General features: G+C 36.3%; 1 protein-coding gene across 2 annotated transcripts in view; it reads right to left on the reverse strand.

Moving 5' to 3' along the window:
- Positions 1 to 2,828: 2,828 nt before the first annotated feature.
- The window catches only part of LOC110461911, a 75,004-nt gene continuing 62,437 nt past the window's right edge, over positions 2,829 to 15,395 (reverse strand). Inside the window, exons 62-78 of one of the 2 annotated variants that reach the window (XM_021515646.1) lie at positions 14,580 to 14,881; positions 13,935 to 14,049; positions 13,150 to 13,367; positions 12,610 to 12,724; positions 11,694 to 11,956; positions 11,218 to 11,397; positions 9,900 to 10,064; positions 9,401 to 9,454; positions 9,073 to 9,248; positions 8,539 to 8,696; positions 7,802 to 7,974; positions 7,083 to 7,130; positions 6,578 to 6,622; positions 5,141 to 5,258; positions 4,341 to 4,456; positions 3,628 to 3,742; positions 2,829 to 3,065 (exon numbers count right to left, since the gene is read on the reverse strand). In XM_021515646.1, the coding sequence (XP_021371321.1) occupies positions 2,936 to 3,065; positions 3,628 to 3,742; positions 4,341 to 4,456; positions 5,141 to 5,258; positions 6,578 to 6,622; positions 7,083 to 7,130; positions 7,802 to 7,974; positions 8,539 to 8,696; positions 9,073 to 9,248; positions 9,401 to 9,454; positions 9,900 to 10,064; positions 11,218 to 11,397; positions 11,694 to 11,956; positions 12,610 to 12,724; positions 13,150 to 13,367; positions 13,935 to 14,049; positions 14,580 to 14,881 (2,491 nt within the window). In that variant the 3' untranslated portion in view covers positions 2,829 to 2,935. Of the gene's footprint in view, positions 3,066 to 3,627; positions 3,743 to 4,340; positions 4,457 to 5,140; positions 5,259 to 6,577; positions 6,623 to 7,082; positions 7,131 to 7,801; positions 7,975 to 8,538; positions 8,697 to 9,072; positions 9,249 to 9,400; positions 9,455 to 9,899; positions 10,065 to 11,211; positions 11,398 to 11,693; positions 11,957 to 12,609; positions 12,725 to 13,149; positions 13,368 to 13,934; positions 14,050 to 14,579; positions 14,882 to 15,395 lie in introns of both variants that reach the window. The other variant, XM_021515645.1, reaches the window with a different exon arrangement.

Genomic DNA, 15,395 nt, shown 5'->3' on the forward strand with positions numbered 1-15,395 from the left:
AAATCATTTCTGAAAAGAAAACCATACTTTGCAGGACTTTTATTAAAATATGATAAGGATAAAATAAACAGAATCAATATGATCAATAATAGGGTTCTAAGTGTCAGGACCAGACTGGGGTTTGAATCCGGTTGTATTCCAGATTGTTATGCTGTACTACCACTGTAACCGACTGAACAACCTGGCAAATAGAAGCGTTTTATCCAAGCTGCGATACTGTGGTTTTCCAAAATGATATTAAGGGGAGGTCACTGTAAATACAAGAAAACAAAAGGCAGCAATACAGGGATCCTTTAAATAAACACTACACACAAAATAAATTATCTACAGTAGCCAAAGTGATTTGTGATTTTACAAAGCGTTCAGTTTTAGCTCACCTGCACAAAGGACAAAAATGAGCTTATGCAATGGGGTAGTTTTCACTGTCCATCAAGCTTTATTTTTTTTCTTTAAAAAATATTTTAACAAAGAGGTCTAGGTCAACGATATTTTACCATTAGCATGCCAAGTTCAAGGGCTATCAAGTTTGACCTTAGCACACTTTCAAGCCCACATGAATCAAATGAATTGTGTACCACATTTGAAACACTTCTCAATTACCAAAAAGCCTAGGGTCATGATATATGTCCAGTAGCATGCTGGGATGAGGTCAAACAATTGTGTTAAATTTGTATCAATGGCCTTGACCCACGTACAATTCTTTTGAATACCCAAAGAGGCCTAGGAATATAATATCTGGAAAGTAGCATGGTAGGATAAAGGGCTATCAGGTTTGTTCAAATAAATGACCTTGATTGGCCAACTTTCAAGGTCAAAGGGGCGAAATATATTAACACTTTTAACCCTTTCACCCCTATGTAACTTCAGTAAACTCTTCCATGCATTGATTTGGATGAGTCCATTATGGTCTACAGTGGTGAAAGGGTTAAACATCTTCTTTTGAAGAAGCAAAAGGCCAAGAGTCCTGATATTTGGTCTATATATTGTAGGGAATGAGGGCTATCAAACTTATTCAAATAAATGATTTAGATTTACTTTGATGGTTGCATGAGTAATACAAATTCTTCCATGAAAGATTCATAAGGAGTGAGTTATGCTATTTAGCCTGTGTAGTGTTAGTTTACATGCTTGATGTTGACCAACTTTGACACATGTGGAAACATGTGGTGTCAGAAGTACCACAACGTCTCTACACAGAGTTAGACAACAGCTCCTAGGTCCAAATATCGGTAAGAAGGTAGAGCAAAAGCATTCATGTGTTGTCTGTTAGATATCGGGATGTAAAGAGACTGCATGAGACGTCACATCAATGTTGGCGGTGCCGTCAGTAATCTAAGGGAGATAACTCTCCCAAAATTCACTACAAATGTAACAGATGTGAGATGCATTTGCTAACGGCTTTGAATAAGAGGTTTCTATTTTAAAAGCACTCTAAATTAAGTCTTATTAACTTATATCAATCATTCTTTTCTTTATATGGGAGGAAACCTGAGTACGCAATGAAACCCATTTTTTAGACAGGTTATTACTCCATATCTTTTCACTTCGAAGCAGGAAGTGATACAGATCAATTCAAATTTTGGGTATAAATCCTGACGGACCTGCAAACGTTTATCCAGGCCTTGCAAGGCTTTGTCAAGGCTCGCCTGAAAGCAGCATCAGATTACTAGGTCCGACATTATTTAATAAACGAACAACTGTGGTCCTACTTGTTGAACCATTTAAACAAAAACAGACCAACTGTCTCTGCAATCTAAAATCTTAAGAGCCTGAATAATGGTGCTGTACTATCTAAAATGTCTGAATAACTATAACCACTGAAACATTAATGTACTAAAATGTCCCAAGAGTTTTGACAAAAACACATTTTTAGCTCATTTGGCTCAGCAAGATAACATCTTTCCATATAACTATCAGGGTATGGGGAGCTCATTTTAAACCAATTATTTAAGAAAATTACCTTTTTTATTGACATTTTAATATAATATACAAATATACAACATTTGATATAGTACCCTATCTAGCGGACATAAGCCACTCTAAAGCGCTTTACAGTACATAGATATACAATTAATACAATTACCATATATATACATGTACATTAATCTATACAATTTTGAGGAATTCGCAGGAGCTGCCTTATCAGACACTTATAACTACTAGTACTATGCCACCTTGCTAATATCTCCCTATGTGTGTATGCCTGCGTGTGTGCTGGAGATGTAATGTGTTCTGTTTGTAGTGGGACCGTGCTTCCAATGGCATCATTTATGGTGCCACCTCACTTGAACGCTACAGCACAGATACTGTAACATCCACCCCAGACCTGGGTTATTGGAGTGTGTGGGCAGGAGGAGAAAAACACTTTCTCTGAATATTCCTTGCGTACAACGACTTTGGGGATTGAACCCCCGACTGACTGCTTGTTTCAGGACCATATTTATTATTTTTAACCTTATCTTTAATGACTAACTGCATGGGGTTGTACCATAGTAACAGGCAGACTCCAATCCTTTTTCAGGCTATCCCATCAATTTTTACAGTCCAATTTGTCTGATGGTTTCCACTCCGGAACTTCATAATTTGTTATTTTACCTTTATTTAACTTTATTTAAGCGACTTTTGGAAAGTTATCCTCTCTTTTGGTCAATATCCTAGCAGGTGTCCTATTATTTACTTGCTTATGGTACCCTTATTTTGAATTGTTCAATTTGTCATGATAAATGAAGCCCAAAGCTATTTTTTTATTTTGATTTTCTCAATTGAAAATGAATATAAAATGCTCTTTTGTTGCATCTTTGCTTCACAGTAACAACAAACATACAAAATAGTTTTGTTCAAAATTTATTAATAGATATCAAATCACGGTGTTCAGATTGTTGTTTCACATATAAATTACACACTATTTACATAATGTTCTTGTGTGTTCAAAATCTCATTCCTGCACATAGCCCGGCGGGTATTGTAACACAACCTGTGAGCTACACTTGGGGACCGGACAACACTTGCCTGCTGGGGGATTCTCCAGTGTACAGAGTCCAGTAGGTAGGTTCCATTTGTAGCATCTATAAAAAAGAAAGATAGAATTAAAACAAAAACAAAATAATTATATTTTCTGGTTCTTCATTTTCCTCATAAAAAAAGAGAAAGCTTTCTTTCAGATTTATCCCCAGTGTTCACCAAAGAATATATTAATATTTACCCGGGATGTATACATAAATTAGGTACATAAAGCATTTTTCATCTTTTTGCATGTTTCACTCTTCTGTACATGTAATTAACAGTATATAAAATATCTCCTCTTTCTACACCTGATTGTATTATCCCTTCAATCCCTATGTAACTTAAGTAGACTCTACCATGCACTGATCTGGATGTGTCATTATGGTCTACAGTGGTGAACGGGTTATACACATGCAGAAAATACTCTCACCTTTCTAAGTGTATACATTAATCCAGCAGTAAGCCCATGGAGCCAACACATCATCGCGGACTCAAAAATAGGAGGATCGACTTTGATTCAGCACAACTATGAATAGCCTTCGTTCGCCTTTCTACACTGAACTTCTACAGATAAAGGCGAGCTTACTGACGAATGAATTCAGTATTGATGATTAATATTCTCACCTGTCTGTACACCTGTATGTCCCTGTTGTTGCATCTTGACAATTACACTTGAAGTCACAGCCATCATTCCACTGTTGACCCTGTCCATACATGTGTCCCTTGTAGTAACAGAAACCTGTCAATAGAAACAGCATTAATACTGGTTAAAGCCAAAGTTGAACCTTACCAAATCAAAGACAGAGCAAGACCAGTTTGTAAATGTAGAGGTAAATGAGTTAAGTGGAAGTCAACTGCACATAGACCATAAACAATTAAGTTACAAGTAAAAGTTTTAGTTGCAAGTAACCATTAATTCACCTGGCCAAATAAATTGATGTCATCACATGGTCTCTGTGTTAACTTCTCCTTTAAATTCATTCTCCTTTTTAATAATAAAACAGTGTCAATTGTATCCAAACAAAATATTCCACAAAACCAGATTTTTTTTGAATTTTTTTTGCTTGGCCAATTGTGTTCCAGATAATTAACAGCTGCCTCGTACTTTTTGAGATAAAAGTTGATACTTGAAATGACTTGACAACATACAGTGTCAGTATAAACAAAAACAATGCACAGTAGCCACTTGATGTGTCAAATACAGGTCACCTGGCAGTCCTGAGAGGCAGGTCAATACATTATGAACTGTTGGTCAAGTTAAGAGTCAGAAGCAACATAATTAAATCGACATCATAAGATAGAAAGAAAAAGAATTATTGTAAAGGCTTACTACATACCTGAACCCTGGCCAGAGCCTGGTAGAGTAAAGTTACCACAGTCGGGTAGGGCACAGCACTCTCCTGGCTTCTTCACTAAAGTACAGCCTTGTGGCAAGTTGGTGAAGGTTGCACACCTACATATACAAGATATGGACTTTAGTTACAACATAAAATTATTTATTTTTACACCGAAACCTGATTCTGCCAACTAAGGGTGTACCTTGTAGCAATAAAAAGAACTGTTGATGGCAATTTTTATATTTAAATCTTTCCCTTCTTCAGCTTAGTAAACTTTGACTGTGTATAAATTAGTATATACAGAATGAAAAAAGGCTTGCAGATGCATACTTGTTTTGAATATTGCACTGATCATGCGCACCATAGCATATGTTCGTTGCCAACTCCATTCATACTACCGTATATGCCGTCAAAATCAAAGGTCAATTCTTATATGTTGACCTTTGTCTGTTTGTCATGGTTAGACTTCAATGATCTTTGTAAGATATATTTATTTTGTATCTTATTATCGGACACAAAACCACTATGTCACAACACCCCTGTATTACCGAACATGTGTATATGGCTGTCTGCCTTTAATCAACATTTTCTATTGATACCAAACATAAGGACACAGTGATATCCAACACAATTTTATGGCCACACAAGTTGTGTGTTTTAAAGCTGGCTCTACTGACACAGGGATTTAATTTTCATGAAATATTAATGACTTACGATTAACATAATGTAGGATCCAGATCAAGATCTATTTTTCGACAAACCAAGATTTATGTTTGCGCTGATAGATTGAAAGTACTCACAAGTTGACACAATTGTATCGTCCAGTGGTTTCATCAACACAGGTACAATTGTATTCACATCCATCCGTCCAGTATTGGCCTTGGCTGTAGATTTTGTTTTTGTAGATACATGCTCTACCTGTGTGTAAAACAGTTAATTCAGTTTAGACATACATCATTTTATCAAATCAGAAAGAATTGGACATACTACATATTGGTAGTTATAACAACATAATAGATTTATACGATGTCCTCTTCCATATGACAAATTTACAGTGTTGGTCTAGTAATTTAATGATGATGAGATTTGTATCATTGTGTTTAATTTAAACAAAAATTGTACATAGCTTAGGGCTCTAGTATTCCATAGGTCACACTTGTCAATTCTTCTTTCTCAGTTGTTTGAAACACAGCAAGTTTCATTATGTGATGATTAAAATGTTTGCATATCAAAACTAACATCACTACCCAAATCGGGACACTTTTCAGATAAATATCAATGCTCTTGATGCCATACTATCAGTTCCAAAAATGTTTGTTAATTTTTCATAAATAGATACTATCCTCATTTCATTTCTATCATAATTTAATCTTTCGGGCGCGTGGTTCTATAAAAAGAACACAGCAGAAAATATGCATAGTTGAAATATTTTAGAGGCAACGAGGGTTCTGATTAAATTTCTTCTCCAAACTTGGATTAAGTTTTGATGAAATAAGACTTTTGAAAATGATATCCAAATAAATAGCGTCGAACGGTACTTAGATCAGGAAAGTCTTGTTTTAGTATTTATTCTTACCTTTAAATTGTCCATGTAACAATAATCAGCAGCCAATAAAGCTTAATACAGTTTGTCATGAAAAGTTCTCATAAAATTACATAAAAGTACTTCTTTGTATTGAATGACAGTTTCTTGGGCCATTTTCCCCCCAAGTGTCCCATTTTGGGTACAGTGACGGTAGTCAAAAAGATGGAATTTACGATATAACAATATGTGACCGATTTATTTTTAACTAAAAATATTTCTTTATGCCAAGAGTTCTCATAAGATATACAGCAGTGTAGAATGAGATGTTTCTTTTTGGGGTTAAAGTGAAAATTTAGGCTGTAATTTCTTGCCTCTATTACAGAATTACACGGTTACTTTCTGCGCCCAACTTGTTCAAGCCTGATTGAATAGCTAACATTTAGTTGTTAAGCACAAGATTTTAAAATGTAGTTTTCAAGAAATGTTTGAAAATTTATATTTATTTGTGTTTCTTGTCTTCATAGAAATATTCTATTCACATAATTAAGCTACCGGTAATCTGAATCTTTTTGAAAAGATATTAGATTAAAAATTTGTGTTTAATTCTTGTTCAGCTGATCAATCTGAACGAAAGGTCTGAATGAGTGAAAGCGGTGGGATTAGCCTAGTTTATTATTTCTAACTACTGTCGAAGAATTGAATTTTTACTTACTCATCTGAGTGAAACCTGAGGGCTGTGTTGACTGCAGAGTGGCACCTGTAAGAAATGGTTTGTTAGCAAGTTTCACATCTGATCAGCACATCATAATTAACTCATTCACCCCTAAAATTTCATAATGATCTATTCCAACCTTTGAACTGGAAGAGTTCAAATGTGTCTTCAGGCTTGAATGAGTTAAAGTCTTATCAAAGATCAAAAATATTTCTACAGTGTATCGTAAATGTACATAATTTTCATATTTATTATTTTTTAAACAATTATTTTTTTCAAAGAGTTGTGTTAGATAACATTTACTCTGAAACTTTAGAAATCAATTCCATATAAGTTCTAACCAATTTTTGTTAAATAACTTACCGGATAATGTAAATACAGTGATATTATACATCACATGTACATCTATCATTGAAGTAAATATCACAATGAACTGTTTATCAGTTACTTCTCCTCGTCCTAAATTCAATTTTAGCTTCAAATGCGTGTGGGTACAGTTACTTACCACAGTTTCCGTGAGCAGTGATGGCAAATACATCTCCGGAGGCAGTAGCTGTGAACACATATTGATATAATATGACCAATCCAAAAAATCCAATGCAGTTTTATAAATACACTGATTATGACTTGAACTCTTCATAACAGAACTACAACATACTGTGAAAATTGAAATCAGTGTGTGGAAATATTGGCATGATGGCTCTATAAACTGATATCAGTGTGGAAAGTTTCCTATTGGCATTGGTTCTGAAATCTGTATATCTATATATCTATGAATTTATATTTACAAGTGGATATTTCCATGCTAATTTATTCAAATTGAAAAACATGACCATTTCCATACCATGAAAAATTCCATTTTCACAGTGTATGTGGGATGGTAATGGGAACTGGCTGGAGTTTCATGATCAATGCTAGGGTGTAATTCCTGGACGTCATTAAACTTACCATTGATTAATCATTAATTCACATAATAAATCCTTCTAATTCCATAAAATAGGACTCAAGTGAAGACAATGTAATCATTTTAATCCCCTGTATAAGATTCTCAATTGTCAAACTCTCAGCAAGCATTAGCCACTACAATTGCTTCAAGATACTGACGTGTAGTATCGCCTTAGCTTTGTTCAAGTATATCCCCTTAACTTTGGACTTAAGTCTATAATAATTGCTTCAAGATGCTTCAGTCTAGTATCTCTTTGTTTTGTTGAAGTATCCTCTTACCTTGTCCCCAATGTAAAGCGGTCTGTCCTGGGGAATACAGGAAAGCGGGTTTGTTACCGGCACTCGCTTCAAATGAGCACCCACTTTGGGTTGCCACCATCATCCAACCGTATGAGTCACAACTGCCGGTGGAGTGGCTGTTCATCGTGAATTCACGCCCACTTGTCATGTCTCTGTTCACAGGACAAACATTTATAAAACTTCATTTTTAAGAAAACATTGATAAAATAGTTTTTCTTTGCTACATTCAAATTAGAATCCATTTCAAAATAAGTGACAGTCCAGTTGCCAACAATGTGACAAAAAATGCGGCACACATGCTGCTTGCTATGAGAGGCCAAATATAAATATTTAGGAGAGATATTGTTTCGAAAGCATCAGCCAATCACATTTCAGGAAGTATTGGTAAACTCAACTCTGGTAAAAATTTGAATATTTTTCTCTTACGTAAATTTACAAAACCATAAAAAGTTTACTGGATTGCCGGACAATGTCCTAAAAGTGACGGGTAATCTGAATTAAGGAAATAATTGTAACCTTCTTAAGTATACACAAACTTATCACCTGCAAACTGAATAGTTTTAAGCTAGACAATAAAATATGGAGTAAAACCCAGGATAGCTTTGATAAGCTAGAGAGCTTATTAATTTTGTTACTAAACCAACAATGAAAAGTTTTATTAAACATCAGATTCATAATTAAGCTACAGCGGTCATAGGACATACTAGTGTACTAACCCCATGAGACTGAATAGTTCTTTGGGAGCATTTCGTATGTCAGTATAGGAAGAGTCGATTATCCTGTCGCGGGTGAACCAGCTGTTCTTGTCAGCACCAACAGCATTGAATGTGATGTAGGCCTTCTCCTGACCACCATTGTAGATTGAAACCTTCACCTGTGTTTACAGCAAAACAAAATATCTAGTTTGTTCATTACTATCACTACATATAATATATAGTTTGTTTTTTTGTTAAAGAAAATGTATATAGGCTTTTCCTATTACACATGGTATTCAACAAATTTAATGTTAGTTTGACAGGAGGGACAAGGGTAGCACAATATGTCCCCATGTTTATGGGAAGTGGGGGCTGGAGGAGCATAGAAAACAATGCAATGCAATGCAATGCAATAAACATGTCATAACATCAATTTTTTACTGTAGACAGAAGATGTCATTTCGTTTTCCCTACTTTAATACTTTATATAGAGTTGAGATCAACCTCATTCTACATATTCTACAGTGATCACTTTGAGGAGGTGAATCTACTTACCTGATCTATACAGAGGTCATTCCAGTGGTCACTCAGACTGGGTTTGTAGTGTCCAGGGAACTGGTTGGTCAGATACATGGCCTGGGGCACGTTTTCATTGTAGCCTCCGGGACGGTTCCAGATTGTGAAGAGGTCACCTGGTGCACCAGCCACACCCTTCAGCACAGTGAACCAGCCTATTAACGTCAAATGATAACATAATTATGTACAAAATATTTTGTAATATGTATGTACTGATATATCAAGGGAGACTTTGTATTGTCAATACACAGATATTGCTATTAACAATGGCTGACGTAGATATTACCAGTCCATTTATGTCACTTACCCTGAGGAGGTAGAGCGTTGATGACTATAGGCTGGGACACAATACCAGTTCCAGCTGTAGTACAGAATAAAAACAAAATGAATTTCAGATTGACGCAAGTACAAAATATTATTTCTCTCTACAATGTTCTGTCCCCAGTTTGACTTTTTAAAATTATTTTCATTATAAGTAGCTACATGTATATAAGCTAGAGTACGGAATAGATTTTACATTTAGATTTTGGTAAGTACGAAATACTATATTTTTACAATGTTTTCGCCCACTTTGATTCCCTTTCTTCTTTTCACGGTAAGTAGCCACATTTAATACTTCCTATGGAGCAAATATATCTTTGCATAACATCAGGCTTTCAGAGAAGGAACAAATGACAGACGGCTTCAATAAATGTTTAACTGATTTATATGGTGAATGAAGTGAATTCTTTTAAAGAACCGTTTGGATCATGATAAACAAATGTGGCCTAGACCTCAAAGTTGACCATGGATACTGGCATACTTACTACAGAATCGACAGAACTTGGGGCAGTTTTCGTGGGCCCAGGTTGTATACCTCGAGTCTTGACAGGTGGATGCATCATAGTTCTGGCAGTTACTCAGCTTGTCTACACACTGACCAGTAGATGGGGCCTGAGTGAAAGGAGGTGATGTGACTACAGAGCCAGTACCTGGAAGTAGAAATCAAGGGCAGATAATTAATTTGTACCAACTGACTTTGAAGTGACCACAGAGATGGAACCATGGGCCTGTTAGTTTATGCAGAACAACTGGTTTGTCTGTTTTTAAATGTAAAATTTCTGGGTATAAATCCTGACGGACTTGAAATCGTTTGTTCAGGCCTTGCAAGCCTTTGTCAAGGTTCCCCTGAAAACTCAAACAGATTATAGATCCGACTTTATTTCATAAACGAACAACTCTGGTCCAACCTGTTCAACTGTTTGGATTGCGATAAACAAAGTGGCCCTGGAAGCATAAATAACAGATAACTAGTTTGTACTCCACAGAAAATGTTCAAACAACTACTGTGGTTCAGTGGTGATGAAGCTGAAACTAGGAGCGAAAAAGAGAATAATGCCCACAATACCCCTAACCATTCCTCGATCCATGAAAAATAAAATTAAGCTAACTTTTATTTTAGGAACAGCTACCTTGACCTTTAATTGATTATGCCTCTTTTCAAACTGAAGGTATGTTGAAGATTCACATCTTGGATGTTGGAGGGAAACATAGCTGTCATGACGTGTCACTGAAATCTGTCAGGAAATATGGCCACTAGGGTGATGACAAGGAGTGTCACTGTGAATTTATTTTTTTACTTAAAGTGACCTTGACCTTTTACCATCACTACCGCTTTTTCAGCTTGTAAAGATTATTGATTTGTATAATTTATTTAAACTCTAATAAATCAAATCTGTTACATATCATTTCAATCGGTTGCATAGCTGTCAACCCTCCCTCATTAGGAGGGAGACTTCCTCAATTTGACAAAAACTTACCAATCTCCCTCTAAACTCCCTCCCTCGATCAAGTCCAAACTCACAAAAACTCAAAATTTACATCCTGTGGTCAAATGATCTCCTAGTTACTGCAGGGTGGTTGTAATGATCATAACAGGTGTGTCCGAATTAAATGAATACATTTTGGAGTTATTTTAATGCATAAAAAGGGGCAGATAAATTGAACAAAGCAGTTTCAGTCATGTTTCACACACTTTCTCCCTCATTGGAAATGTAGAATGAAGGAGATGTCCCTCATTGGAGGTTTCTGAGGTTGACACCTTTGCGGTTATATTTTTAATGATAATAAACTACTAACCAGTACCAGTACCAGTACCAGTACCAGTTCCTGTTCCTGTACCAGTTCCTGTACACAGATTACAGTATTTGATACAGTTGTCCATGGCCCAGGGTTTGTAGATTCCAGTACAGGCCGATTGTCCATAGTCTACACAGTTGTTGACCTTGTCTGCACATCTGGGAGGTGCGGAGGTGACGGTGGTAGCTGTTCAACATGTCAAGTTTTGTATTAACAATCTGTCCTGACCATGAGGCTGCTTTAATTTAGTGTTGGGAATCACATAAATCACCATGATTTAGAACATGTTTGTTGCTTGAAATTGTAAAGTGACAATTTGAAGATGAAACATATAAATATTGATGAAAAACACAAAAAATAATAGGATATGTTATACCTTTGCCATTCATTGGGGGAAAAAAATCGGTTAAAAAGTGTAGATCACTTTATACTAATTATGTATGTAGTATTTGTTTCTTTTTGTAGATGCAGACTTTACTTACTACAGAAGCCACAATATTTGTTGCAGTTCTTGTGAGCCCAGGCCTGATAGTTTGAGCCACATGCACTCATTCCATACATGGCACAGTTGTCAATTAAGTCATAGCAGTTGGGGTCAAGGTGAGGGTGGGGGACAGGGGTCGGCTGGAATGGAGCACGAGGGGTCGTGGGAATTCCTGAGGTGTCACAGCGGATCTCCTGGCAACACTGGCCGGGGACATCGTACATCTTACACACAGGTGGAATACTGGTGTACGTGGGACATCTGAAACAAACAGGGTTAAAAATAACAGTGGTGTATGTGAAAATCATTCCCACCAACCCCGATGGTTTTAGGTATAATTTCTGAAGGTTTTGAGATTGAAAGCCTGTGGACAATCAGCTCAGTACGAAGCATTTCAGTTTGCAATTTCCATAATCTTTCATTAAGCAGTTTTATAAAGCTTTCGAACGGTTCAAATCTATCGAAGACATTAACAGACATTTCCCGACTAACATAAAAGAACTTATCCAGATAACTGTTTACTTATCCAGATAACTGTTTCAACAAAGATATTTCCCAATGGTTTTGCTTAATCTAGCAGACAAATAAACCAGTACAAAATGAACTCCAGACAACTTATTCCCACATGTTATCCCTTTGACAATTTGCCACTTTTGTAAAAATATAAGTTGTTGAAAAGAAATGAAACTTATTTCCACATGCAGAACCTAATACAACAATTCCATGACAACATCTCTTCAGACATTTTAGAATATTATGTTTTGTTGTTTCACTGAATTTTTTCACATAGTTTCAGTGACGGATCAGGTGCCTTCTTCAAGTATTAGACTTGAACATTCATCTATTCTCATAGAAATTGTTGCTCAATACGTCAGCCTGCTATATGTGAACTAGACATATCCTACGAGACTTACTGGGCATAGCAGGTGTACTGCCCACCATTGGAGTTAGTACATGAGCAGTGGTAGTCACAGCCATCATCCCACTTCTGTCCCTGGGTGTAGAGAGTACCCTTGTAGACACAGCCAGCTGTCAACACACAGACAACCACGGGTAAGCAAGTGTTTGTCATTGATTTATGAATTAGCTATAACTTTTATGAAATACATTTATAAATTAATAAAAAAGTAATAACTGGGGGAAAATTCTCTGAAGGAAGCCTAGCAGACATAGATATGAATGCTGTGGCATGGCACCAAAGTTGAAAGCCTGGTGCACAGATTTCCAGGCACATCTATTTCCCAGTATCATGTAATAAGCCCAGGGGACCAACACTTAATCTCTGACTCAAAGTAAAGAGTAGGCTTGAGCTTATCACAGAAAAATTCTATTGCATTGTTTTCAGTCCTACTACTGCAATAGATATGTATGGACTTATTACCAGGTATGGTCATGTTATTAAATAAATACTGTCAGGCAAAAGCATGCTATTAAAGGTGTGAAATACAGCTTACGAGTGGAGCCACTAACGGAGGTTCCCTGGCCTGGAGTGTAGGAAGGCTTGAAGCCGGTGAATCCACCGGGATAAGAGCCATACACAGGGTAGGGGGTCTTGCCAGTAAGTGGGTTGACTTGTGACCCGTCTGGGTTACTACACATTGGCTGTGCACAGCACTGATTAGCAGCTCGTACCATGAAACACTGGCTTGGTAATTTGTCATACACAGGACATCTGAAACACATTCCTTGTTACTTTATATCATACATTGGTTAATCATTCAGTATACATTTAGGTATTTATTTCAAAAATGAATCAACAAGGAAATTCTAAAACAACACAACATCCTGATTACTTAAAACCAATTTCTTGGTTATAACTTAATATACATTTTTGATTAAATTCCAGAAGATTGGTTTTGGTTCAGTTTGGTTCTATTTTGTTTAATGTCCTATTAACAGCTAAGGTCATTTAAGGACATGCCTCCATTTGTGTAATATATACGTGCATGTGTGCATGTGTGCTGGAGACGGTATGTTGGTGTGATTGCCTTCTTGTGATAGCGCGGATCTGATGCCGACCTTATAGTGCTGTCTCACTGAAATACCATAACCCATTAAAAAACAAAACAAAAGTATCATTCCTCATTTATAATGTAGTAGTTATTATTTAGTGAACATTTTCATTTTAATTCCTAGTAAAGAGAATCCAAAATTCACAAATATGCATATATGTAATATAACAATATTAAGGCAAAAAGTGTGAAAAATTTCATCTAACTTTATTCTACTTGACACTTACAAAGGTTTACACTTGTAGTAGCCACTGCGGCCGTCCAGACATTCACAGCTGTAATCACAGCCGTCGTTCCACGTGTTACCCTGGTTGTACAGCTTGTTCTTGTAGATACAGTATTCTGTATGACAAATTGTAAACAAGTCTCTGTTAAATTACTCTTGTAGATACAGTATTCTATATGCCAGATTGTATACAAGTCTCAGTTAAAATACTCTTGGGAAAGTTTCCCAGTAAACAGTTTCATTCCTGGAAGTGTATCCAGTTTGAACTATCAGGTCATTTTAACATGGGTATAAAAATATTCAGTAAGTTCAGTAAAATTCTGTTAATATGTACCTGTAACTGAGATATCATTGTTGATTTTTTTGAATGGTATTGAAAATATATTGAAAACAATTTACAGCTGCAGAAATAAATCAAACTGGTCAAATGTTTATCTTAAAACGAGTGAGTTTAAGACAACAATGTCATATGAAGAGTAAATTTATAAATATATACAACTTATAGTAATCGCTCTTGTTGGCCCGGATAATGGCACATGCGTCTTAATGTGGGAGGAAACAAGAGTCCCTGGAGAAAACCCATGTGATCCAAGCAGGTGACCCCATATCTTTTCATATCCGGTCGAGGAGAGGGCGTGTTACTTACGAGATGTAGTTCCGGAGAAGCCTGACAAAGGAGTTCCTGGTACAAGGGTCGCTGGGGCAGTGCCTCCATTATTGGTTCCGGCGCCGGGGACCACGATGATGTGAGGGTTACTGTTGGGGGCAGGGGTGGGGATCTGTCCTGGTACGGAGCCAGGGTTGATACTGGGCATGGGGCTGGGGACCAGCTGCGGTGTGGGCGTGTATTTTCCGTAGTCGGGGCTGTTACAGGACAGACTGGGACAACATTGACCTGGCACATTCACATAAGTACAGTACTTCGGGATGGCAGGATAGCTTGGACATCTAAAAGGAATAAGACAAACTCCAGATGATATATACCATATGCTAAAACATGTATCTACTATATAACCTCGAGTGGTAAATATTGAGTGTGTAAAAAAAACAAAAACAAAACCAGGAAGATATTTTTTGTCTCTTTTAGTCTATGAATCTGCAGGGTTTCCATTTTGCATAACCTATGTAATAATCAATAATTATCTTTTTAATAATGTATGGTCCATACAGACATTTAGGACACTTCACTATTATCTTGCAACTTTCCAAATCAAAGTGAAAGGGGTCAATGTAAAGCACAAATTAAAATGAATCACAACAGATGTGAAATAATTATCTTTTTCCAGAAAGAATTCCATTAACAATTTGTTTTAAAACAGTCCTTCATAAAAAGTCTATGAAAAAGTCTTTCAATGAAAAGAATATATGTTAATTGTCACCAGTATTTTGAAAATTCCAGCATTTCCCATGATCCAACTATTTTTTAGCACTTTTCAAGCACTTTTAATGGCTTGTATAGATC

Source organism: Mizuhopecten yessoensis, unplaced genomic scaffold (genome assembly GCF_002113885.1).
Source record: "Mizuhopecten yessoensis strain PY_sf001 unplaced genomic scaffold, ASM211388v2 scaffold10707, whole genome shotgun sequence".
In the NCBI taxonomy this organism is placed as follows: domain Eukaryota; kingdom Metazoa; phylum Mollusca; class Bivalvia; order Pectinida; family Pectinidae; genus Mizuhopecten; species Mizuhopecten yessoensis.